The 25,141-nt window shown below is 53.1% G+C and overlaps 3 protein-coding genes across 9 annotated transcripts; 2 read left to right on the top strand and 1 right to left on the bottom strand.

The window, feature by feature from the left end:
* The first annotated feature begins 513 nt into the window (after nucleotides 1-513).
* On the top strand, nucleotides 514-10,579 carry LOC108509631 (fibrinogen-like protein 1-like protein). Of its 7 annotated transcripts, XM_017839160.1 has the most exons (11): nucleotides 516-2,118; nucleotides 2,640-2,714; nucleotides 3,016-3,084; nucleotides 3,242-3,265; nucleotides 3,352-3,429; nucleotides 4,193-4,296; nucleotides 5,493-5,646; nucleotides 5,932-6,082; nucleotides 6,643-8,180; nucleotides 8,652-8,787; nucleotides 9,375-9,449. In XM_017839160.1, the coding sequence occupies exons 1-9, from the start codon at nucleotides 1,758-1,760 to the stop codon at nucleotides 6,737-6,739; spliced, it is 1,113 nt and encodes a 370-aa protein (XP_017694649.1). In that variant the 5' UTR covers nucleotides 516-1,757; the 3' UTR covers nucleotides 6,740-8,180; nucleotides 8,652-8,787; nucleotides 9,375-9,449. The 7 variants fall into 7 exon arrangements, with proteins under 7 accessions (XP_017694651.1, XP_017694655.1, XP_017694649.1 ...); XM_017839162.1 differs by lacking the exon at nucleotides 9,375-9,449 and having other exon boundaries at nucleotides 514-2,118; nucleotides 5,523-5,646; nucleotides 8,652-8,982; XM_017839166.1 differs by lacking the exon at nucleotides 9,375-9,449 and having other exon boundaries at nucleotides 515-1,855; nucleotides 8,652-8,982.
* Nucleotides 10,580-12,295: 1,716 nt separating this feature from the next.
* LOC108509622 (fibrinogen-like protein 1-like protein) lies at nucleotides 12,296-15,046 on the bottom strand. Its single transcript, XM_017839149.1, has 3 exons — nucleotides 14,997-15,046; nucleotides 14,090-14,209; nucleotides 12,296-13,059 (listed from the first exon to the last, which is right to left on the bottom strand). Exons 1-3 carry the CDS (start codon nucleotides 14,998-15,000, stop codon nucleotides 12,419-12,421), a joined length of 765 nt encoding a protein of 254 aa, XP_017694638.1. The 5' UTR covers nucleotides 15,001-15,046; the 3' UTR covers nucleotides 12,296-12,418.
* Nucleotides 15,047-18,835: 3,789 nt separating this feature from the next.
* On the top strand, nucleotides 18,836-24,268 carry LOC108509627 (fibrinogen-like protein 1-like protein). The gene is made up of 4 exons (XM_017839155.1): nucleotides 18,836-18,966; nucleotides 20,012-20,155; nucleotides 21,972-22,034; nucleotides 23,104-24,268. The coding sequence occupies exons 1-4, from the start codon at nucleotides 18,963-18,965 to the stop codon at nucleotides 23,736-23,738; spliced, it is 846 nt and encodes a 281-aa protein (XP_017694644.1). The 5' UTR covers nucleotides 18,836-18,962; the 3' UTR covers nucleotides 23,739-24,268.
* The last annotated feature ends 873 nt before the right edge of the window (nucleotides 24,269-25,141 follow it).

The raw sequence follows: 25,141 nt of genomic DNA, 5'->3' as shown, positions 1-25,141 counted from the left end.
AAAAGACAGGTCAAGAAATTCAGGTCAAATCAAAAGGATGCAAGTTTCAATGTATCATTCATGATCACTGGCTTTCTGAAGGCAATTCTGCCTGTGCAGAATGTGCCTTTCTAGTAGGCACAGAAGAGGACACACCTTCTCCATTTGTAGAACAAGTCCCAGCTATCCATTTTGACTTCCCAGCAATTTTGAAAGAGTCCATCAAACCACTTTTTTCCTCTGATAGTTAAAATTGCAGCCCAGGATAGTTTGGGACAGTACAGATCGTGCTGCCTGCTGTGCCTCAGCAGGCAATGGTGGGTTTCTGTCTGGAGTTTAATGGCCTCAGTCCTCCTTTGGAGTCTCTGGTGCCAATGGTTCAGAGATCAGCCCACACCGGGGCTAATTTTCCATCCTGCTGCTGGGCAGCACTGCTGAGGCAGCCAGGGATGGAAGGGGCTCTAGGAATTCCCTTCCCAAGTCCAGCTGAAGCTCAGGAAGTTTTTTGCAGCATCTACATCACCTGGCAAGGTCTCCAACTTTTCCTGGCTTCAGCTCAGTTTCTGCTCTGCAGGAGATGTTTGGCAAGCATTGAATTGGAGCAGCCTGAGCTGTTGGATCCTCCTGTCACTTTTTGTCATCATGTGCTATGTCAGACACCTGCCAGTGATGGGTCACTATCTAAGTGTTCAGAAACAGGAGAGGGATATAAGTGAACATTTTTAAGCTGGATGGAAACAGCAGCTTTAATTTATTCAACATTTTGGCACATGCCAGGGCAGCTCTGACAGCATCCTCTGCCTTTTAGTGATGCTGGGTAAGCACATGAATCTTCAGTCTCTTACTCATTTTTCACCTGCAGACACCTAAGTGTGTTGCTTCCAGCATCAGCTCTTGTCCCTGTAAAACCAACAGCCTGTCTCTGAGTCTTTTGCTTTGTAGTAAATGATATTATTTATTTCGTAGTTTAGTGCACGTACATTTCCCTCTTTCTCCCCTCCCTGTTTTGGAGAGCTGAGTGATCTAATAACTTGAAGGTGCACCAGGGGTGTATTCCTCTACTCAAGAATACAGTATAGGAGAGAGGCAGAGTTGTCTCCTCGGGGCACACGTACAAACACCGTGTCCCTGATGGTCCTAGCCGTGTTTGGCAGCGGTGCTGCCATCGCCCTGGGATGGCTCAGTGCCACAGCTGAAAGGGAAAAGATGACATGACAGCCAGTGGGGGTCTGAGCAGAGTGGTAGCTCGAAGCTATTGCAACTTTATTAAGGTGTGCCACCCTTATTTATAGGGTGGGAGGGGAAGGTTCCAGAGACCGGGGAGGAGCATGGGACAGGCAGGAATATAGACCAATCAGAAAGGAAAGGAGGGAATAAGGAAAGAGTGGGAGCCAGTAGGGGAAACATCTGCAATGCAGCAGATTATAACCAATCAGAAAATAGGTAGTAAACATGAAGGGAAAACTGTGAAAACATTTGACGTAAACCGGGGTACATTTATAACTTTTGTTAACAATTCTGTTCAGTCCTAGTCTGTAAAATAGTCTCAATCTTCATAACTGAACACTGCTTAGAATCCATGTCCTCCTCTGTCACCGCTTCAGCTATGGTCTCTCGCAGCTGCCTTCTCCACCTTGCAGACTTCTCCTTTTCCTCCTCCGTGCTCCCCGCAGCTCAGAGTTTCCAGCTCAGACTCAGTGCAAGGGTTGCCTGCACGTTTCTTGCTGCATTCTGCTCGCACCTTTGGCTGCTGTGAGCTCCATGTGGCTGCCTCGAGTATGACCTCATGCCTTATCTGGTTCCCTGGTGACCCAGGTGCCCAGGCTCCGCTTTGGAACCCCACTGTTGCCCAAGGAACTCGGCATTTGGGTGCTAGGTCTGGGGTCATGGGGTGGTGGTGGGTGGCCCTGATGCTGGTGCTGGTCCCCTGGCGCCCTAGAAATGCTGGCCTGTGGCTGTGGGTGGCCCTGGTGCTCTGCCTCCCTGGGGTGCACTCCTGCCTGCTCTGCTTTGGGCCCCCCAAAATGCGGGAACAGCTCTGCCGTGAGATTACTGGGGCCTCTGCCAAGAACCCCAAAAATAAAAAATGCCAAGAGGACCTTGTTGAGGCTGCTAAACCACTTGCCTCTGTCGCTGTGGGTACGTCATGGGACCCCAGGGACCCCGAACCCAAAAAGGATCCTGCCCAAGAACCTCCATCCTGACTGGCCCTTCTTTTCTGTGGGTCCTCTATCCCAAGGGGGACCCCTACCCTGAACAGCACCCTACAGTCCTCTGGGATTCCCCACTTCAACCGAGGCCCTCACACTGACACTGACCAGGATCCCAGGAAGTTGTGGACCCCAGGGACCCACCCCAGACAAGCATCCTTGGGACTCAGAACCACGCCAAGGCCTCCACAGTCCTGATCTGGACCCCAGGGACCTTTGGGAACCCCAGCCCTGCCCAAGACCCTGAGAATCACTCAACCTTGACCAGGGACACACTGGGGACCCCTTGGCCCTACCTAGGACCTTAGGAGTCCCCAGGGATACCTGACCCTTCCCAGTAACCCTAAACCCTGGTCAGAACTCTAGGAATCCCCAGAAACCCTCCAGACCTTACTGAAACTCCAACCCTAACCCTGTATACTGATTCTAGTGTCCCTGTACTGGTTCCAGGGGCCGGGCAGCATGACGAACTTCGAGACATTGTCTTGGATGCTCTGTATTATGTAGAGGAGCAAAAGAACAAGAGTGAGCAGGGGACATGGGACATGGGGCATAGGATGTGGAGGCCTTGAAGGGGCATGGGGTGGAGGTGAAATATGGAGGTCTGGAGGCAGTAAAGGGATAATCGGGGAATCCTGAGGTTATATGGGCTTCAAAGTATACAGTTTCTTGGGGGGGTTGAGGGGGTATTTGGGAATAGATGGGACTCCAGGATGGATATATGGGGTTGAGGTGAGTTGTACGGGGGATCTGTGGTGTCTGGGAAGGGTTTATGGGGATGCTGGGGAGGACACATTGTCTCATCTGGACATCTGGGTCGCCCCAGAGCCCTTAAACAAGTCCCTGCAGGAAGCTGTCGACACAATCTGGGTGAAGCTGAGCCGGATGACAAAAGGTATGGGGCCAGTGGGGACCTCCACCCTGGGAACCCCAGTCCTAGAGAAACTCCCAGGGACTCCATCTGGGCTGGACAAGGGCTGAGCCCTGACAGCTCATCATAAGGATGTGAGTCCCCAGTGTTCCCCAGTCTAACGCTGCTTCCTCCCCACCAGTTCCAGCCTGCGTCCCACCCTGTGGTGAGTGCCTGTCCCCTTGTCTTGCCCTTCCTTGTCCCCTAGTACATCTCCCACTCCCCTGGGACCACCAAGTCTCTCTTTCCCAGGATTCCAGCCAGATGCCCGTGTCTTCCGGTGTGCTACCTGTCACTTTGCAGACTGCGAGTTTCCCCTGGACTGCCCAGGTATGGGACCATGCCAGGTTGTTGCATTAAGAGTAAGGAAATCTTCCCCAACTTACCCCCTTTCTTAGGTTATTTTTATACTATTTTTAATATTTTGGCAGAGCTTGAGTGACTCCAGCCATGCCTTTGGTACTGACTGGGGGCAGATGGTATCACTTTGCTTTTAAAGATCCAGGCTAGAAAGATGCAGAGCATGCACTCAGCGAGGAGTGGTTGTACATTGAGGGTGGGTAGCTGTTGAGATGGAGGTGTGTTTGGTATTATAATGAGATGATAATGAGCAAAGTACCTCCGAGGGACAGGATTTCACCACAAAATTAAGTAATTGCTATCTCAGCAACAGATATTCTGAATGGAACGGGATATTACCTCTTGTTTGGCAAATGCCATGTGTTGTATCAGCCCCACTGAGTTCCCATACCTGCTGTGATCCCAACATGTGTAAAGTGATCCTTAAATACCAACTACATTCTACCCTGGAATTCTACAGCTTTCTTTAGGGTGAGGATGTAACTTTAGCCTCAATAATTTTCCCCCAGTAATTCTTCCACCCAGACCCAGGCACCCAGGCTGGGCTCACCTCCCCCCCAGAGCTGGGTGCCCCCAGGGCTCTGGAGACACCCCGTATTTCTCACCTGTGCTCCCACCCTGAGCACACTTGCCAAGGTGTTCAGCTGCCCATCCCTGCAGCCAGCACAGGAGCACCATCCCCTCTGTCAGGGCACACCCAGATGTGAGCTCACGTGCCTGGCAATGCTCCCAGTGCAGGACCTGCGGACCTACACGGACGAGACCATCGTGCTGCTCTGTGACGTGCCCTTCTCCTTCCCCGGCAGCCTGCCCGTCACCTGGATGTATGTCCCAAATGTGAGTTGCACGTGAGCGTGGAAGGGTGTGAGTAGACATTCTGGGGAGGGCTGGGCACGGGTGGCCAGGCCTGCACACACACACAGCTGTTTGCTTGGCGTGAGGTCTCTCACGGGTACTGCTGCCACCATGTGCTGGAAGTAGCAGCTGTGAAAGCACACACAGGTCACTGGTGTGTTTGCAGGTCCATGTGTGCACATGTAGAGTCATAAAATTACAGGATGGTTTGGGTTGGAAGGGACCTTAAAGCTCATCTCATTCCACCCCCTGCAATGGGTAGGGACACCTTCCTCTAGACAAGGTTGCTCCAAGCCCCATCCAACCTGGTCTAACTGAACAAGTTATGTTTCTTTAAAAAGGAGCCTATGCATCAGTGAGGGAAAATGTTAAGAGGTGATTTTAGATAATGGATGACGGGTAAGCTCTGGGTGATGTCCATGTGTTAGAAAAACAAATTAAAAATTTAGGGCTTTTGATATACTTCAGTGTTCTCAGACCTGGAGGGGGAAGTTAACAAACCCTGGAAGAGAAATTTACTGTTGAGAACTGAACACCAGGATTGCAGAATTTATAAACCACAAAGACATGTTACATAAACCAGAGATGCCCTGTCTGGGAAAAAGATAATTAAAAGACTGAAAATGTGGACTAATTAACATGAAAAGCAAGAAATCCATAATCAATAGAATAATAATGCATGAAGAGAACTATATAACATGTAAGCCAATGAACACTACATCTTTTGTTTGCTAAAATGTGTAAATAGTTAAAAGTTTTCATGACTGATGTAAATGTGAAGCAATACCCGTGTACCTCAGCACTGAATAATGTCAGCTTTCTGAGTAGAGTGTTCATTTCCTGGGTTTTGGTGACACTGGGCTTGAACACTTTCAGGAATAGGGCAGCCACAGCTTCTCTGGACAACCTGTGCCAGGGCCTCACCACTCCCACAGGGAAGAACTTCTTCCCACATGTGCAGGAAATGACTTTTGTGTCCACCGTGGTTGTGCATCCCTGTGTGCACACATGGGGCACAGGGAGAGTGTGTGGGACAGGAGGTGTGTCCATGTGCACCAGCACAAGAAGCATGAAGGGGACATGTCAAGCACGTGCAGGACACGGGTGCCTTTGTTTGCACACGTGTGCTGTCCCGTGTGCCTGGTGGGTTGTGCTGACGGATCCCCCCCACGCCCCAGCTGCGCACACAGGACATTTCACTGTTCAAGGAGCTGAAGGGGAATCCAGAGAACCCCTCCAGCCTGACCATCGAGGAGCCCGCTCCAGGAACTGTTGCCTGTCGCCTGGGGGAAGTTTCCAAGCCCTTTGTCCGCAAGTTCTTCTACCTCAACGGTGAGCCCAGACACCTGAGTGCCCTGGGGGCAGGGAGCAGTGCAGGGGGGAGCTGAGCCCCAGACACCCGGGTCCGTGGGATGGGGGTGCTTGGGGGTGTGGGCAGGGTGCGAGGACACGTCAGTTCATGGTGGACAGGTGAACTGGAGCAGGTGTTCCCTGATCCCTGGCTCCTCTGGGGGCGGTGGGGCATGTGGGATGGAGCGGGGACCCCGAGACAGTGAGGTCTGTGGCTGGGGCAGGTGCTGCAGGGCCCCGTGACCTGAGGTGCTGGTGTCCCCACAGTGTCAGAGGGGAGCGTGGAGGAAGAGAGAGGGCTCCAGGCTGTGTTCAGTACTGTGCTGCACTGGCTCCACAACGAGACCCCCCTGGTTCCTGTACCAACAATGGGGCTGGCACTGGGAGTTGCCTCCATGGCGCTTGTGCTGCTGGTGGTGTGAGTATTGCTGACCTGGTAATCTGTACCCTCAAAGTCCCCATGGCTTCTGGGGTCCCTCGCAGAGCAGCAAGGGACTCTCAAACCTCACTGGATTCTCAGTCGCTTGGGATTCTCTCCAAGTGGGAGGGGACCCAGGTGTCCAAGGATGGGCCATAGACTGCCAGGACTCCTAAACTCACAGGGCCCTCCATGTCCCCAGGACTCCCATTGTCCTCTGGCCCATTCCAGGATCTCCCCCTTGCACCCAGGATCACTCCAGGCTGCCTTGCTTCCCACAGATTCCCTAATTGCCCCTGAAACCCTGCAACTTTCCCATGTTTTCCCTAGAACCGCCACTGTCCCTTTGGGTGCCCCAGTTACAGTCAGTTGTCCCAGTTGCCCTCAGGGTCCCATTCCTTTACCCTCAGAGCCATCAGTTGCTCCAGGGGCCCCCCAGATGCCCCTTGAGCCCCCCAGATGCCCCATGTGTACCCATTGCCACCCCCACATCCCCTGATGGAAATATAGGGTGTCCTCCCTGCTTCCCCTCTTTCTTCATCCCTCCTTCTGTCTCCCAGGGCCCTGTGGCAATGTGCCCGCTGGACATCCCGCAGGCGTGAACAACAGGGAACCCCGGAGGATTCCGGATCCCCGGATTCACCCTTGGGACCTTAACACATGGATTCATCCCCGAGGACCAACATTTCTGCATTTGGTTTTCTTGTGCTGGTTGTGCAAATGAGAACAGTCTAGAAACATAAATACAGAGTTCTGAGAATCTGGATTATGCCGGTGGTAGAAATCTGGGGTTCTTTGACTTGCAGACAGAAAAACTGGGTACCAGGCAGCATTTTCCTTTTCATGGGTGGACATTCCAGCTGCAGTTGGAGCTGTAGAGCTATCAGTGCTTGTGATGATGATGGTGGAGGAGCCTGAGCTGTGGCCCCCAGGCTGCAGCCCAGCCTGTCCTGCCCCAGCAAGGACCTGCTGGGGTCCTTCTGCAGGTGTCCTCCATTTCCCTCTGTGTGCACCCAGATCTCCTCTGTTTCCCTCATCAAATACTCAGATCTTTTCTGTTCTTTCTAGTGTCTGCTTGTGTCTCCCCTCTGGGCACACTCACATCCCTCTTTTTCATGACAAGTACCCTCAGATTCCATCCGTTACCCTCCACTGGTGATCAAATCCCACTGTCCATTCTGTGGGTGTTCAGTTCCTATGGGTTCCATGATGATGTCCCTCCCAGCCCCTCTGTGCACCCTCATTTCCCTCCACTTTCCCTCCATGTACACTTAGGTCCCCTCCGTTCCCCTCATGCTCAGATTCCTGTTGCTTGCCCTCCATCCACCCGGTTTCATTCCAGTCCTGGGCAGACACTTGCTTTCCTCTGTAGCCATCATCCTGCATGACCAGTCCCCCAAACCCAGTGCCCAGAGGCCACAGCTGTCTCATCTGCTGTACAGAAATCTTTCAAGGCCATTCAGCTGCCTTCTTGCAGGTCAGGACTGTGGCCCACGGGTGAGTCAAGACTTCCTCTGCTTCCCTTAGATGGAAACCCCTCTGCCTGTGTCCTGTGCTCCAGAATGCACCAGCTGCTCCAAACACTGTCACACAACTCCCTGCAAGTCTTGGGGCCCCATCCAGAGCTGGGCTTGACAGGAGCAGATTAAACAAGAGCCCCTTGACCTGGCAGCACCTGCTGCAGTGGTGGGAGGCAGGGACAGCCCCGTGTTTGCTCTCCACCTGGTTGGTGACTGTGGCGTTCAAGTGTTTGTTCACTGAGCTACACTCTTCAAAGTTCCCAAATATGCTTGTTACCAGGGGAAATTCCATCCAAGTCACTAAGCACTCACAGAAGAGACCATTCCAAGGATTCTTGCTGGCATGGGGATTATTTTCTTTGCAGCTCAGGGACCTGTGCACTCAGAACCACAGGCACCTCCACCTCAGCTGGTATTTTCTGAGGGCACAAAGGAAACCAACCTGATCTCCTCCTCCAGGAGAAAAGGGGGGCAGGACCCACTCAGCCCGCCCACTGCAGGAGGCACTACAAATGCCTCTGTGCAACCGGCTGCTCCAGAGCTCTGTGCTCCAAGAGCATTCCCACCTGGAGCCATGGGTGAGTACAGGGCTGGGAAGGGGGGGGGGGCCTTGCCAGCAGTGGGGGGAGCACAGGTAGGGCAGCCCAGCAATAGGGAGAGGCTCCATGCACATTGATGGGGAGCAGTGGCACCAGTGCCCTCCTGGGAGCACCAGCAGCTTGTCCCCTGCCTTCTGGCTCACCCCAGCCAGTCCCCTGCTCCAGGGGCCAGGAGTGAAACTTGGCTCAGTTGGTTGTTGGGTGCTTTGCTCCACCCAAAACCACCCCGTGCTTGACTTGCCGGGAGCAGATCAAGGGGGAAAGGCAAGGTTGTCTACCCCTTGGGCAAGCCTTCCAGCTTGCAGGAAGCAGCCTGATGCTGCCCAGCATTCTTGGTGCTCTCCTGCACCTCACAGGGTCGTGTTAACTGTGGTGCTGGAGCCATGGGATGTCCAGTCTCTCTGCAGGGAGGGCCCTGTTTCATCTTTTCTCCATCTTATCCCTTTCTAGTAGCCCAGTGCCTTCTGCTCCTTGCTTCCCTGCTGCTTTTGGCTGCTCCAGGCCACTGTGTGCATATAGAAACCCTAAACATCTTCAAGAAATCTCCCTCCAATGCTTCGGCGAGTGCTCTGAAGAAAACCAGTAGGTAGCATCCCATGGGCATCTGGTGTGGTGTGCTTGTGTACAGCCAGCTCTGGGTGGGAAGAAGCCCTGAACCATCCCTAACCCCGGCCCTGCTCTGGGATGGAGGATGGTGGAAATGTACCTAGTGCAGGCTACAGTGTGTGTGTGTGTGTGTGTGTGCACTGTGCAGGCTGGGGGGGTGGCTGTGTCTGCTTGAAGAGGTCATTTTTCTGCTGTTCCCTCGGTCACAGGCAGGGGCAAGGTCCTCTTCGCCTTCCTCCCAGCATGACCCTGTTGTAGTGGCACAACCCCTTTTTCAGGAGACCCAGAGGAGCCCTTTGGTGCCCATATTCAGTCTCTTTGCCTCGTACCAGCATAGCCCAGTGGGTCTGAGACCTTTTACTGGGGCTTATTCCTGTTGGTGTTCCATATTGAAAAGGAACAGAGGGTCGAGGCCAACCCACTCTCACCTCCAGACCTCTCTAGGCTGGGAGAGCTGATTATCCCCCAGGTGCTCTGGCAAGATGTCCCTCTCTCCTGCCCCTGGGTGAGACAAGGTCTTGTCCTGTTGTACTGGCTTTTGTTCAGTCCCCTTCTGTCCTGCTCCAGGTTGGCCCAGGGACTGCAGTGAGGTCCCTGATGGCAGCTCCAGCGGTGTCTACATCATCCAGCCCTCAGGATTGCACCCCATCATGGTGTACTGTGAGATGGGTGGGGATGGGGGCTGGACTGTGATCCAGAGGAACCGGCAGGACACGGATATCACCTGGAACGAGTCCTGGAGCACCTACAAGCACGGCTTTGGGAATGTGCACACCGAGTACTGGCTGGGTACTGAGAACATCCACCAGATCACCAGGCAGAAGGTCTACCAGGTCAGGTTTGTCATCTGGGATGCTTCAAACAACAAGAGGTTTGCAGACTACAACCTGTTCAGCCTGGACGATGAGTCCCAGGGCTACCGGCTGAGGCTGGGAGTGCACTCGGGGACGGCAGAGGATGCCATGGACTCAGATAATCCCAGGAAAGTGCACAACAACATGAAGTTCTCCACAAAGGATCGGGACCAGGACACTTACAGAGGGAACTGTGCCTCCCGCTACGGGGGCGGGTGGTGGTACTCGGCGTGTTACTCCGTGCGGCTGAACGTCAAGGGGAGCATCACGTGGGGCAGGCTGTGCAAGGGGAACTGCAAAGCCTCTGCCATCCTCATCAAACCAGCTCCCTACCACTAGAACTCCTTCCCTCTTCTGTCCCCCCTGGGCACATGGCCAGGCCAGCGCCCTGCTGGGGCCTGTTTGGTGATGGGGGGCTGGGGGTGAGTAGGGCTGTTCCTCTGTATCAAGAGCTGCTTTGTTTTCCTCTTATCCTGAAAAGTAGCAAAGTTCCCTGCTCTGTCTTTGGCCATTCACCTGCGGTGGGTTTTGGGGGATCATTATTAGCACACATGTTTATGAATACTGCAGTGTCCAAGCATTTTCCTTCTGGGGACAAAACTGTGCTCAGAAGCTTAAAACCTTCCTGGTCCAGCAAGGTCTTACTCTCTTTCTGCTTTGTGGGTATAGATGTTTTCAGTAGAAAAATATCCATCACTAGCTAACCTGACCTACACTGCACTGAGCCCAGGGCAGGCTGTACCTGCACCACAACCCTGCTGCAGTCTGTATTCATCCTGCCAAATAAAATCACTTTCAGATCTGCATAGGTGTCCTTCATTTGTTTGGGAACTCCTTGCAACTGCTCCCAGTTTCCTGCCAGGAGCAGACCTGAGGCTCCTGGTGCAGCAGGAAACTGTTTTCAAAGGGGAATTTTTTCATAAGACTCAGGCGAGGAGTTAAAGACAAATCTTTCACTTAATGGAGAGAGTTGGATTCCAAGGTGGGGATCTTCCAAAAAGGGAATGCAGTAGCACGTGGTCAGTAGCAAGCACTGAGGGTGGGAGGGAAGCATCAGGTCAGTTCAGCCCTGCCAGCCATGACCTGGAGCTCACCAGAGACCAGAGGCCAGGCCAGCATCATCCTACCTTATTAACCTTGTGAACAGTGGGAGGGAAATGGGAGAGTGGACAGGCAAGAAAGGAACAACAGCACTGCAAGGCCACACAGCAGCACATGGTCAGTATGTCTGGGCATGTGTAAGATCCAAACCTGACATGGCAGGGATCCCACAGTTTCAAGTTTTTGGATTAGCTTGGGTCTTTATGGGTTTGCTCCAGTGTGGTGATTTCTGCATGCACTGGACAGCTCAGCAGTGGACATGGTGCCTGTGATGTGGTCTCCCAGTACTGAGTAGAAGGAGTCTCCCAGTGCTGGGAGATGTCCTGCTGGCTGCCCTCTTGCTAACAGAGCCCAGGAATGCAGCTCAGCATCACTCAGGATCAGAGTGCTGTTTACCAGCAGCCCAAAGCCCTTCTGTCCAGCCTCTCCCCTCACATTAGGTTGTATATCCAGGCTGGAGCACCAATAACTTTTTAAACCAGCAGACATATCTCTCAGTCCAGAAATGTTACTCTCAAGTCAGCTCCAACTGGGAAGCCTTTCTCAACCAGCAGCACCCTCACATACCCCCATCTCCCCATGCAGCAGTGCTGCCTGCCCTCAAGTGCCACCAGGGCAGCCAAGGAATGCTCCTCAGGAACTCCATAGCTCCTCAGGAGCACAGCACTGCCCATAGCTCTGCAGGGTGTCCTGGAACTTGAGTCACAGACCTTGCTTGGCTCCAGAGCCCTATGTTGTTCAGCATTCCCAGCCACAAACCTTGCTCAAGCTCAGCTTTTCTCCCAAAGACTGTGGAGAGGAACCATGGGTTCTTTCAAGCCCAAAGTTAAAACTTCCCTCCATTCCAAGGGATCTCCACAGACACAATTTCCCCTTGGCTGCAGGGAACAATGGGACTGACTGACACACATTGCTCACACCCTCAGAGGAGCCCACTGCCCTCTGCACTCTCCAAACTGTCGTGGTTTCTTCCCTTTCCCAGCACAGAACAACCACCTAGCCGTGGACAGTGGCAAACTGTGAGTGAGGGGTTTGCAAGGTATGGGCTTTGCTGGTCCTGTTGACTAATTGTAGCCTTACAGCCACAGTCCAGTGCTCAGTGACTGGAACAAATAAATTGGAAAGAATATTGCCTAACACACTTTAATTTTCCCCAGGTCTGCCTCCCTGAAGACTGGACAGAGAGATCCCCCCACACCTGTGTGCAGGTAGACACGAGGCAGCACAGTCTGGCTCCAGGGTTTATTGCAGCTGATTCCTCCCACCGTGGGTAGCAGAGCTGTGGGGGGAGCGGGGCCCGGAGAGGGAGCAGGGCCTGAGCAAAGCGGGGTCCACCGACTGCGCGGGGCAGGGAACTGGCACCGTGTCCCCCTCCCCAGGACGGGGGCGGGCGCACCCACCCCAAACCAGTGCCTGTGCCCCAGTGCCGGCCAGCACCGCGGCACTGGGCGGAGCTGCCCGTGTGCCCAGGGTTCCAGGCGACGGCTCCTGGGCCCCAGAGCTGCTGTGTTTCAGTTGGTGAGGGTACAGGAGCTGCGGGCAGAGCAGGACGTGCACTGGGACTTGCAGGGGACAGTGGGCAGGCAGGGGAATGGGGCACTGAGCTGGGGATGGTGGCACCCCTTCACTGCCGGGGTTCTGGGCGCTGCAGCAGGGTCAGCACACGTCTGTGGGTTTGACCAGGATGAGGGAGGATGCGCAGTCACCGCTGTCGCAGAATCCCGGCCAAACGATGTAGTTTTTGGCATTGAGCAGGACGTTCTGGCACCTGTTGTACCACCACCCCCCATAGCTCTTGGCGCAGTTCCCGCTATACTGGTCCTGGTCCTTGTCGACCGTGCTGAACTTCATGTTGTCGTGAATGCCCCCCTTCTTGGGGTGGTAGAGGGTCAGGTAGTCGTCCCCATCGCCGGAATGCCGGCCCAGCCTCAGTGGGTACCCGCTGTCCTCGCTTTCCACCCTGAAGATGTCGTACTCGGCGAAGTGGGTGACGTTGGTTTTGTCCCGCACGACGAAACGCACCTTGTAGGTGCCCTGCTGGGTCAGCAGGTGCAGGTACTCGGTGCCCAGCCAGTAATCGGCGTGCACGTTCCCGAAGCCGTACTTGTAGGTGGTCCAGGATTGCTTCCAGTTGAGCTCAGTGTCGTGAGAGTTTCTCTGGACAACAGTCCAGCCCTTGCCTTCGGTGTCCATGTCGCACCAGACCACGCGTGGGGGGGACCGAGCCGGCTGGATGACGTACACCCCGCTGGGGCTGTTCTTGCGGAGGCGGCTGCAGTCTGGGGGGAACCCTGAGGCTGCAGCAACAAACACGGGTTGAGGCGGGAGAGAGAAGGATCGTGAGCCTGTCAGGGCAACGAGGTGCTCCTGTAGGGCGGTGAGAACGCAGGACAAAAGGGGGTGGTTCTGCCTGCGGCTTTTTCATTGGCTCATCCTTGGGGAACCCAGAAAGTCTATCTAAGCCAGTGACCTCTGTAAGAGCCCTGGAATCTATTTCTTATGGTTTGCTGTTTCATTTAGAGCCTTCGTTGGACATCATTGGCATCTGGCCAAGGAAAGAAGGGGAGAAAATCTTCCAGATGCCAGTGGTGTCCTTCAAGTATATCTGGCCCACACACAACATCCTTGATATACTGAGACACAGCTCTTGCAAGGACCAGAAGTGTCCAAAGTGCTCCACTGGATGGCGATATGTAATGAGAATTTATGTTATCCCTGGGGGTCATGGCATTGAAAAAGAAGGCTTAGTTCTGCCGTGGTCTCATAGGGATCTCTTCTCCCAGCTTGTTACAGTTTATCTGATCTGTCATGACTCACTGGACAAACTAATTTACTATCTAATTCGTTTTTCTTGGTTTGTGTCTGATAGGAGACAATTTGCCATGCGTAATTCCAATTCAACCCCTGAAAATCTGTTTTACTCAGACACTCAGGTCTTGCAGGAACTGTAACCCTCCCTTACAGGGAATAAGGGAATGCTCCTCATCCAAGAAGAGCAAAACAAAAAAACAAATAGCTGGGAGGATCTCTCCTAGAACTGATGCTCACAGTCATGGCAGAACAATCCTGCCAAGGTGTTTGGGCAGGAACCTGTTGGTTTCAGCATAGACCCACCAAAGGGGTGAAGGTGGCTTGGCAGGAGTCAGGCTGTACAAGCCACGGCCCTGGGGCCTGTGTGTGAGGGGTTCCTGTGCCGTGCATCCCCCTGGGTGTTTGCTGGCCTTCCCTAGCCCACAGCAGACCCGAGAGTCAGCGCTGAGCCAGGGAGACCCCATCCTGCTCTGTCCCTCGGTGCCCAGCCCGCATCCCCCACTGACCCCTACTCACCGCTCCGGGGGCTGGCAGTGGGCACGGCCGGGCCGGCACTGGCACTGAGGAGAAGCATCGCCACCACGGTGGGCAGGAGGACAAGGTCCCGGTGGAGCTGGTGTGTCCCAGCCTGGAGCCCTGGGGAGGAAAGTGCCCATCACCACCAGGATCCCTGGGTAGCCCCCGGGATGCTCAGAGCAGGGAAGGCAGAGCCAGGGCTCAGTCAGGAGCAAGGAGCTCCCAGGGTGGTGGGAACTGCAGCTCCAGGGCAGGCTGTGCCCTGCAGGGTTGAAGCAAGGTGAGAAATGGCTCTGTCACCTCCTGATCAGCTCCTTCCCTACACCACATGGCAACCTGCAGGTTGTTCTCGGAACCTACAGCCCAAGAGAGGGCAATGACACAGGTGGATCAGTAGCTTGCCAGGTGGGGAGGAATCACAAGAAACAGCTCTTTTTGGAAACTAAGCCAAAGGATGGGTCTTACTGCCCAGGTGCCAGCTCCCAAGCACACAGGAGAAGTCTCTTGGGCCCCCACAGGGACACAAACCCAAACCCTCTGTGCTGACCACCACCACCCCTCTACATCCTGCACTCACTCGACTCCTGGGGGAGATGCCACCATGCCAGGGGCAGGATCCCCGTGCAGCCACACGTGCCACATGCATTGGTTGGGAAGGGAAAGGACCAAGGTGAAACCTAGGTCTCCACCTTAACCTCCATGGGAACACATGGCACAGGTACCCCAGGGCAGGCACAGGCTGGCACCAAGCGTGTGTGTTGTTTGGTGCTTTGGTCTGGCATCCCTCCTGCTCCCAGCGTGCTGGTGTCCTGCCCATCCTCTCTGTGCCTTTGCATACTCACCCCGTCAGGTCTCATTTGAGCCCAGCACCACACAGGAGTGAGGTGTCCCTGGGCAGGTCACTCACCCATCACGACAGCACGGCTGCGCAGAGAGCAGGAACCCGGCGGTGCACCCTCCCCTGCCGAGCTGTCCATGCCGAATTTATAGGCACTGCACACACCCACGTGTGTTCACACTCAGCAGCTGTAGAGGCACTTGCAGATTGTGACTCGAGCACAGATCCCATGACAGCAGAGCTGAGGGGAGGGAGGCATACCCTTCCAGCCAGAGAGGTGCAGAGTAGCCCCCTGCATGCTGAGGGATTTCAGTTATTGACTGTCCCTACACAAACACTACATGTGAATTGCCCGCCTGCAGCAAATTCTGGAGAGCTGGGATCAAAGTGAAGTGGAGAGACCCAGCTGTTTAAGGACATACACACAGAAACCAGCAAAGGAGGAGAGGTCTCCTGTGTGCCCAGTCCCAAAGGTGACCTTGGAAAGGTGAGGACAGGGCCTCGAGAGAGGTGTCAGCTTGCTAAGTCTCCGCTGGCAGGTTTTAGGATCAGCATTGGGCTGGAGCCGCTGTCCAGCAGCCAGAGCCACTGTAGACACAGTGTTCCCTGGCACCCCAGTCTGTGTGCTCTGAGCAAGGGCTCCAGGTAACAAACAGGTGCCTGGGGGTCCCTTTGCCACTCTCTTTCCCAGACCCTATCTTTGGCCTGGTCAGACCCTGCAGATCCACCCTCAGCCCCCGAAACATCAACCTGGAGTTGCACTGTCTATGGTAGCAAAATGCTCTCAGGACAGACACTTTGGGAGGGCTGTTGTTCATACCAGGAGGTGCAGGCAGCTCCATCACCTTGTCAAATTTAAGAGAATAAAGATGTGGCCCTTCTACTTTCTTCTCCTGTGTTGGTTTCTGACCAGATGTCTTCTTCTGGCACAGCTCCACCACACTTGCTGCTCACAGCAAGTCGAGTTCAAGATGAAGCTCCCACCAAATTTTCCGTACTGTGGGAGGCCACATCAAGCAGTGCCACTTACAGGGATTGAAGGACAGCAGCATCCAGACCTCTCCAAGGTAACACATCCCTGGTAAGGAATTTCTGGATGGACAGGACGAGAGAAAGTGGCTTCAAGTTGCACCAAGGGAGGTTTAGATTGGATATTAGGAAAATTTCTTCATGGAGAGGGTTGTCAAGCACTGGAACAAGTTGCCCAGAGCAGTGGTGGAGTCACCACCCCTGGAAGCATTCAAGAAACATGTGGATGTGGCATTTGAGGACATGGTTTAGTGGTGAATATGGTGGTGCTGGGTTGACATTTGAACTTAACAATCTTAGAGGTCTTTTCTGCCTTAACAATTCTGTGATCAACTTCCATCTGAACCCTTCGATGTCACCCCTGCTTGCTTGATGAGAGGCTGGGAGCCCTTGTCCACAGTCTCATTTAGTTTGGGAGAATGATAAAATCTTAGGGAGTTTATGGAGGGAGAAGGGCTCAAGCTGCTCAGGGAAGAACCCTTTCTGGGGGGCAGGGGAAGTGGGGGACTTAAGGGCTCCCATGGGCTTCCCCAAAGCTAATACAGCACGTAGGGGTGCCTGTGGCAGGACTCACAGGCCAGCTGCTGCTGGGCAGCTACCTCTGGGATCACTGCTGGTAGCAGGAACACAGGCCCCACGGGAGTTGGACTCAGTGATCCTGATGAGTCCCTTCCAACACAGCATATTCTATGATTCCATGATTCTATGGAGAGGAAGACAAAGCAGTGGCCAAAGCAGCAATGAATGACTTGAGTGGGCTGTTTAGGGTCACATCTGGGTCACTTGTAATGTCAAGGAATGGAGGTCCCACAACTTCTCTTTGGTTTTTTTCAGGTTTTGAATACCCTTGGGCTGATTTTTTTTTTATATGTATAATTTCCTCCTGTCCCTTTATGTCTGTTGACTCTCATCTTCCCCTGTGCACCTCCACGGAGAGCCATAGATGGGTGATAGATTAATTTAGGTTGGAAGGGACTTCTGGAAGCCATCAAGTCCAGTCCCTGCTCCTTGTCCAGTCAAATCTTGAACACCTCTAAGGACAGAAATCCCACAGCCTCTCTCTGGCCACCTGTTCCAGTATTTGACCAACTTCATGTTAAAGAAAGTGTCTATTTCTAGGTGGACTTTCCATGTTCTGACTTAGATCCATTGCTTCTTATCTCACCACCGTGGACCTCCTTGAACAGTCCAGCTCCCTGTTCTCTGTGTCCTCCCATGAGATGATTGCCATCAGCAATAGGACCTCTCCAGTGCCTGCTCTTCTCCAGGTGGAACAAGCCCAGTTCTCTCCAATTCTGAAACATCCTGAGCTCCAGGCTCCCAACCAGTCTGGTGGCCTCCAGGCTTGCTCCAGTCTGTTTCTTGTAATGAGGGGTCCAAAATAAGACACAGTGCTCTGAGGAACCTGACTCCACCTGTTCCTTACCCTCCTGCTGTAGGCAGCCACAAGATCCCACCTCAGCCTTCCCTTCTCCGGGCTGGACAAGCCCGTCTTTCTCAGCCTCTCCACATATGCCATGTGCTCCTGCCTCAGCTGTCCTGGGGCTCTTAGTTGGTTCCTTCTGGAGCTGAAGCCACTGCTCTGCAGGGGGGACCCCCACACAGGACACAGCACTCCATCTGCTGTCTCACCCATGGAAAGGAATAATCCCTTCCCTCACCCTCCCGGGTGCGTTTTTCCAGATGCAGCCTGGGATGAAGCCACAAACAGATCTGTGGTTCTTTCAGTACTAAACATTGATCAAGGCCAGGTTGGATGGGGCTTGGAGCAACCTGGTCTAGTGGAAGGTGCTCCTGCCCATGGCAGAGGAGTGGAATGAGATGGTATTTAAGGTCTGTTCCAACCCAAACCATTCCAGGATTCTGTGATTTTATGAAACTTACACTGAACAGGAGCTGGGCCCCAGGATATAGCTGGGAGTTTGGAGAAATCCCCCCTGTGGCCTTTCTCCTGCCTGCTTTGCACACCCTAATCCCAACATAGGCCTCCTGGAAAAGGTGCCTGGGGGCTGGATGTTGTTGGAGAAGCCCCGCTGAGGGTCTCTGCCTGGCCTTGCTTGTACCTGCTGTTGGTCAGCAGTGCAGCAGGGCAGCCACAGGAGTGTCCATGACTGGGTGGCCACACTGCAGGGACACAACCTGTGACAAAATTCCAGCCCACTCTGCCACAGGCTCTGGCCGTCCAGCCCCAGTTGGATGCTGGGGCACAGGAATCTTCATAACTCAGAACGCCATGGGCATCAACCCCCGGGGGAAAGGAGGTCTGGCGTTTTCTGTAAGACATCCACAGTGTAGGCACTCCTAGAGCAGAGAGGGGCTTGAAGTGAGACCATTTTACATCAGCGTCACGTCATGATGCCCAGAAGTCCAACTCGTGATCGTGCCAGGGGGACCACGGTGTGAGTTGTGCAAGGGGCAGCGCAGTGGGGGGCAGGAGGCAGCTGGAGTGGCACTTTCTGAAGTTCGGGGCACAGTTTCCCAGGAACACTGGAGTACCTCTTCCCTGAAGGGTCTGTGGGGTCCCCAGGGGCTGTTGAGCTCAATGCCGGCTCTGGAGAGAGCGATTTACGTCTGATGTTTGATCTCCATCCAGAAGGGGAATGTCATCCGGGTATTTACTTAGCAGTTAAACTGTGTGGAGGTGCCCCAAGAATGTCGTTCCCTGGGGAAACCCTGCCAAGGCAGGGGGGCAGCTGGGCACTGTAAATTGTGGTTATTTTAAGACATTTGCTTATGGGCACCGAATTATTTGCTTTGCCTCTGAAGAAAGCTCTTCACCTGTGTGAGACGCAGGCTTCGTTGTGTGAGGACTGGTCACTTGATGGTGGAGAGCAAATAAGCCCTAAGCCACTGGTCTTGTTGCCAAGCAGAGGACAAGTGCTGTGGTTTGGGTCTCGTGCCTCCACCCCCTTGCCTGATCAGCCCTATAACTTTCAGGCTGGACACCCCTCCAGCCAGGCCAAAACCACCTGGCTCTGTGCTCCGCAGGGTCCCCGCAGAGGCGACATGGGTGAGTGTGGGGTGGGATGGGATGGAGTGGGATGGGATGGGATGGAGTGGGATGGGATGGGATGGCGCCTCTGCATGTGGGTGTGGGTCACAGAGCACCCCAGCACTTTGTCTGCTGCAGGGTCCCTCCTCCCCACACCCTGAACATCCCAGTGCCGAGTCCACCACCTTGTCTGAGCCCGCTGTGCCTTGGGTTGGGAACTGGGGCAGGAGCCTGCATGCTCTGCTATTTCAAGGTTGTACCAGTGTAGCTCTGGAGTGCCAGAAAGCCCATTTTACAAGCAATTTTCAGTTCTCTGAGGAAAGTGTAAAGTATTCTAGACTAGAAAATGGATGCTCCACTCTATAGGAATAATGGTGAATTTCCTGTTATTTTACTTAAGTTTAATATTGCAAAAAGTGTGCTGGTTTCCCCTGCTGCTCTGAACAAGAACAGACCAGAGCAGCTGGCTACATATGGAAATTTTAAAGTAGCCACATAACTGACATAACCACACAAAGGGCATCATGTTCCCCAGCCAGGCTGTAATTCCTGAAGGTCTGTGCTGTCCCTCTCTGTCTGCTGCTTGCACACACACAGCCCTGCCTGGGGCTTGTTCCCACCCAGACACCCGGGGTTTTACTGCCCACAGCCCCGGGGCTCAGACAAGGTGAGTGTGTCACGGGAGTGTGATGGGAGCTGGCAAGAAAGGGGATTCCTCCCTCCATGCTCACCCTGCTTGTTATCTCCAGCCTCCAGTCTTGGGTTTTACAGGGATTTCTGATTACAGGACAGGCACTGTGGGTTTGGACAAGGTTTTGGCACTTTTTCTGTCTCAAAAACCACCTCAGCAGTGCCACCACTAGTGGCTCCTGGTAATGAGTAGGATGTCTCTCATAAATGAGCTGATCTACATGGGGCTCATGGCTCCAAGAGGGAGCTCTACACAGAAAGAGTTTTATTTTCCTATTTTACTCGGCAGGTAAAGGAATCCAATGGGATTCATGGCTCTCTAATGGAAGAGTTATCATCTCTTTCTTCTTTTTCCAATCTCTTCCCATTTCAGCTACGCAGTGCCTTTGTCTTCTGCTTCTTACCTGCCTGCTGGCCCTGGCAGCATCTCTTCCTGACCTTGACATAAGAAACTTGTACCTCCTCAATGGCACGATGGACGACATTATGAATGCTCCTCCAGAGTCCCCCCAGCCTGGTAAGTGTCCAGTACAACAGGAAGAGGCAAATAAGGTCCTGATCAGTCAGATCCCACAGAGCTCCTCACAGGATCCCAGGAGAAGGGGCAGGTTTGGTCCCACTGGCAGCAAGACCAAGACAAGGGTCACGGGCTCTTCCTTGGAGAAACAGGGTTAAAGATGTTCACGGTGTGTTTTAAGGACAGGGAGAATGGTCCCCACCTCTGGAAATCATGAGGTCAGGGGAGAACTCAATTCAAGGGAGTCCTCAACACAAAGAGGAACTAAATGAAGTTAATACAAAGAGGAACTAAATGAAGTTAATACAAAGAGTCCAAGCAGGGGCACTGGTGGTGGTGGCAACCCGGTGGCAGTGGCGACCAGGTGGTGGCACAGAGTAACCTGCAGATGCCAAGGTATGTTGGAGCAATGAGAAAGCCTTCAAGAAATGCTCCTGGAAAAAAAAACAACAGGGGCTGTGGGTGGAACGTGGCACAACAGAAAGTGCTGGTTCCCTTCCAAGGGAGAAGGATGAATTCCTGGCAGAAAAGCTCAAAGTCCAGGTGTTTGGTGCTGGTTTCACATCAGCCGTCAGGAAACTGCCAACACAGGGAGCCTCGTGACTGAGACAAGAGCCTGGGCTTCACCAGGAACTGCAAGTCTGAGGAGAGAAAGAAAATGTGCTCTGGAGGCACATGGTGTGATTTTTGGGGTTGTTCTGTGCAGGGCCAGGAGTTGGACCTGATGACCCTTGTGGGTCCCTTCTAACTTGGGATATTCTGTGATTCTGTGATCTCTCACTCACAGCACTGGTAGCGTGCTCTGAAAATATCAGCAGCATGAATGCAAGCTGGGTGAGCAGGGAGGCATGCCAGAGAAGACAGGCCAGCATTCCGTGCATCCAAATGGATGGGGAATGAAGGCAGAGGGGAGCAGGGGCAGACTGTGGCTTACAAAATGAACATGAGTGAACAGTTTCATATGGCTGCAGTAAAAGTAAATGCCATGGTGAGAAAGTCCACTAGACCATGTCACATGAGTGTTTCCCACCCCACACAGGCTCAGGCAGTGGAGAGAGTCAAAAGGAGACAAAAAGAGAGCCAAAAATCTGGCAGGCTGACTGTGTCAGGAATGGGCTTATACACAGTGTGCAAGAGCCATAAGTTAAACACTTCACAAGGGAGGGGGTAGAACAGCACCAGCTGAAAGCAGGGAACAGGTATTTGAGGGTGGCAGGGAGCAGGTATTTGAGGCTGTCAGAGCAGCAGCTGCAGGATGAGGTGTCTGTTCCAGAGAGGGGACAGGAATGAATTTTGTGATTCCATAAGCCTGTGACTCATTCCTCTCAGTGGATACACAGAAGATGTCCTTACAAAAGAATTGCATTAACTCACTGAAAACCATCCTCTCTTCCAGCAACACCCTTCAAATTCCATTCTGAGCCAGCTGAGCAGAGCCCTCTCCCAACTCCTGATACCTACAGTAGTTTTCCTGTGTCTGGTCTCACATTTCTTCCCCCTATTTCTTCCCCCTCTTCTTCCTGAGTCCCTTCCAAGCTGCTGCTGCTGCACTTTAACAACCATCTTCCCAGTGTTGTTGCCCCCCCCCTTGGGGTCTTTCCCCCACATAGTGTGCCCAAAAATCCTTTCCACCAGAAAGTCACCTGCCCCACTCTAACATCACGTAAATTCCAATAAACTACTGGCTTACTGATATCTGAAATTGGAAAGTTCCTCTGGAATTAGGGACAGCAAGAGAAAAACAGGAATATCATCTGGAGAAGATCATGTTCTCCCAGCAGGCATTTGACATGTCTCCCCTGTTCTGTTAATTTAGATGATGGTGATGGACATGTCCGACAGGCCAGAGACATCGGCCACCACCCGCCAGCAAGTCACGGTGAGTCTCTGCGTCTGCCTGGGAGGTTTCACTGCTGCTGGGCTCACCAACAGCTCTCAAGACACTTTATCCATGTCCTACACATGCACTGGCTCCTCCCAGGAAAAATGCTGGTTTTCTGATGGGCTGCAGAGGAGTCACAGCTCATAACCTCAGGGGACTCTGTTACCAGCTGTGTCCTGGGCTCAGTAGGCGATGAGGACCTTTAGCGTGGGGAATTTTCCAGCTAAAGATCCAAACTGGAAAGTGATGATTCTTTACTGGGAAGTGGTGATTGGTAATTTTTCCATTTTCACCACACAGTTGATGAGAAGACTGGGGCTGACTGTGTCACTGAACTGGTTGGGTCAACATTAGCCCGTAGGACCAAAGATAGGTCCTATCTGGGTGGGGACAACCAGTGGCAGAGGTACTGGGAGAGGAGCAAGTCCCTTCCCAGGAGCCTGTAGGTGCGTTCAGCTCTTTGTTGTATGAGGTGCTGACACTCTGGAGCATGGAAAGGCCATAATAAAATCCAAGTCAGGAAGTCTCTACAGAGCTACTTGGGTAAGCCCAGAGAACACTAATGGCTTTGCCCTGTGGAGTTTCCAGGGGCTGATCTAACTGTTAACGATATTGATGTTGTGATCACCGTCTCTCTGGGGTTTCTGAGATTACTGCAAAGGTCTAAAGCCTCTGTGCTGTACCCACAAGTGGCTTTGTCGCCCAGATTTGCATTTATCTGTGGTCATACATCACCTGCATGGCACAGGCAAATCACCACACCACTGTGAGACTGAACCCAACCTGGGCAAGGGTCCTTGGGTGATGGCAATGCCTGGCTTGGTCTCCCCAGGCCCAGACAGTGTGTCCCCATCAGTTTGAATCCTGTCTTAGGAAGATGTGAAGCTCAACTACTACACTGATCAAGTTAAAATTTTGATTTACTCCTGTGAGCATGTGGCATGAATACAGTGGCAGGAACAGAGCCCGTGGCAGGAATGTGTGTGCAAAAAGACCTAGGCACAAAAGGAATATCCCACTTTCAGCATGTCATTGTGTGGGATTTAATAACCATCTCTGTTTCCAGCCCCAGGCTGGCCCAAGGACTGCAGCGAGATTCCCCGTGGCAGCCACAGCGGTGTCTACATCATCCAGCCCAAAGGGCTCCACCACCTCGTGGTGTACTGTGAGATGAATGTGACCCACGGGGGCTGGACCGTGATCCAGAGGAACCAGAGAGACACACCAGTCACCTGGGCCGAGTCCTGGAGCACCTACAAGTTCGGCTTCGGGAACGTGCGCACCGAGTACTGGCTGGGCACCGAGTACATCCACCAGATCGCCAAGCAGAAGGTCTACCAGGTCAGGTTTGTTATCCAGGATTCTGCAGACACCATCAGCTTCGCAGACTACAACCTGTTCAGCGTGGAAGACGAGTCCCATGGCTACAGGCTGAGGCTGGGCGCCTACAACGGGACGGCGGGGGATGCCATGACCTCAGACAATCCCAACAACATGCATGACAACATGAAATTCTCCACAAAGGATCGGGACCAGGACACTTACAGTAAGAACTGTGCCTACAGCTACGAGGGCGGGTGGTGGTTCTCGTCGTGTTACTCTGTGAGGCTGAATTACAAGGGTGGCATGACATGGGGCAACCTGTGCAAGGGCAACTGCAAATCCTCCCTTATCCTCATCAAACCAGCTTCATATTGTTAGTGCTTCTTCCTCCTCCTGTCCACACTGGACACTCTGCAAAGGCTCTGAATGGCCAAAGAGCATGAGCCTCTCTGGAGCAGAGCGAGGAGCCCAAAGATAGCAGGGCTTTAGTGAAATGCCACTTTCCAATCCCCACTCTGAGTGCAGGCACCCCTCTGCTCAGCTCTATTCCCCTGTGCTTGCCAGTGATTCCTTGTTATTATGTTCATAATCAAGAATAAAAAAATTAGTTGTGAAATTTGTGGATTCCCCACGTACCTTCCCTGCGGGAGGAAGACACAGCCCTGGAGTGTCATCAGAGTTCCCTGCCTCCAGAACTCACAGCGAGCAAAAAAGCTGCATGCCACAAATTTCCATGTACTCTGAGCCTCTCTGCAGTGTCTGGTGAAGCATCCAAATAAATGTGCTTGCTTGAGCTCATTCACCAGTAATGACATCTGTTCTCTGTCTCTGGTGTGCTCCCATGAGACTCGGGAAATCCCATGTCGGGTGGCAGGATGGGAGTCTTGGGATTATCACAGAATCACAGACTGGTTTGGGCTGAAGGGACCTTGAAGCTCATCTCATTCCAACCCCCTTGACATGGGCAGGGACACCTTGCACTAGACCAGGTTGCTCAACCTGGAGGCAGAAAGCCTTGAGTGCTTCTCACAGGAATGGATGTAGGAAAATTAAACCCAGTTACACCGCGACAAAGGCCCTGGGATCTGCACAGGGGGGTTCAGAAGGGACCAGGCACATGGGAGAACTCATCCCACATCATCACCACACTCATGGTCCTGGGTCAGAAGCTGTGGCAATGTCCTGGTGCCAGGGTCCCACTCCTGCTGGGAGGCTTTGTCTGTCAGGATGTGTTCTTTGCTGCCTGGCTGTCTGCACAGACATACTTTGATCCTCTAGAAACAAGATTTCAAAGTCGTCGGTAAATGTCTGCTGTGAGCGAGAAGCAGTGAACTGAAATAGAAGCAAAGGAGAAGTAGGTTAGATGTTAGAAATGAGGAATTCTCCACTTGAATTAGGAGACACTAATGAGGGCAAAGTTCATAATGGGATCACCATATCCAAGTTTCTGAGACCAATTTAGATGAATTTTTGCCAGGAAAAGTGCAGACTAAAGACCTAATGCTGTGAGGCTGCAGGACAAGACTGCTACAGCTCTTCCATCCCACAGAGTTCTGGCACTGCCAGGACAGAGTGTTGGAGAAGCACTTTGGCCTTCACAAACCCCTTCTGGTTTTGTCCTGGGGCAGCACAGTAACAGCCATGAGTTTCACCTTCCACAGCCCGGAAAAACCCATCCCTGGCCCACCAGCTGTGGAGCCCAGCGTGCACTGGGAGCCATCCAGAGAGGTTTGAGAAATTAGAAAATGCTGAGAGAAATGAGCAGTGGGAGATGTCCCAGC

Source organism: Lepidothrix coronata, unplaced genomic scaffold (assembly GCF_001604755.1).
Source record: "Lepidothrix coronata isolate B3197 unplaced genomic scaffold, Lepidothrix_coronata-1.0 Scaffold380, whole genome shotgun sequence".
In the NCBI taxonomy this organism is placed as follows: domain Eukaryota; kingdom Metazoa; phylum Chordata; class Aves; order Passeriformes; family Pipridae; genus Lepidothrix; species Lepidothrix coronata.
The sequence above is the reverse complement of the archived record's forward strand: the minus strand, read 5'-3'. Positions and strand labels throughout refer to the sequence as shown.

What these genes read in the sequence shown, in the direction of transcription:
- LOC108509631 (XM_017839160.1), top strand. Translation starts at nt 1,758, where the DNA reads ATGACCTCATGCCTTATCTGGTTCCCTGGTGACCCAGGTGCCCAGGCT. An exon ending in ACTTGCCTCTGTCGCTGTGG is followed by an intron (nt 2,119 to 2,639) that starts GTACGTCATGGG and finishes TACTGGTTCCAG; the next exon opens with GGGCCGGGCAGCATGACGAA. An exon ending in GTTTCCCCTGGACTGCCCAG is followed by an intron (nt 3,430 to 4,192) that starts GTATGGGACCAT and finishes CAATGCTCCCAG; the next exon opens with TGCAGGACCTGCGGACCTAC.
- LOC108509622 (XM_017839149.1), bottom strand. An exon ending in CACTGCCAGCCCCCGGAGCG is followed by an intron (nt 13,060 to 14,089) that starts GTGAGTAGGGGT and finishes TTGTTGCTGCAG; the next exon opens with CCTCAGGGTTCCCCCCAGAC.
- LOC108509627 (XM_017839155.1), top strand. An exon ending in TCCAGAGTCCCCCCAGCCTG is followed by an intron (nt 20,156 to 21,971) that starts GTAAGTGTCCAG and finishes CTGTTAATTTAG; the next exon opens with ATGATGGTGATGGACATGTC. An exon ending in CCACCCGCCAGCAAGTCACG is followed by an intron (nt 22,035 to 23,103) that starts GTGAGTCTCTGC and finishes CTCTGTTTCCAG; the next exon opens with CCCCAGGCTGGCCCAAGGAC.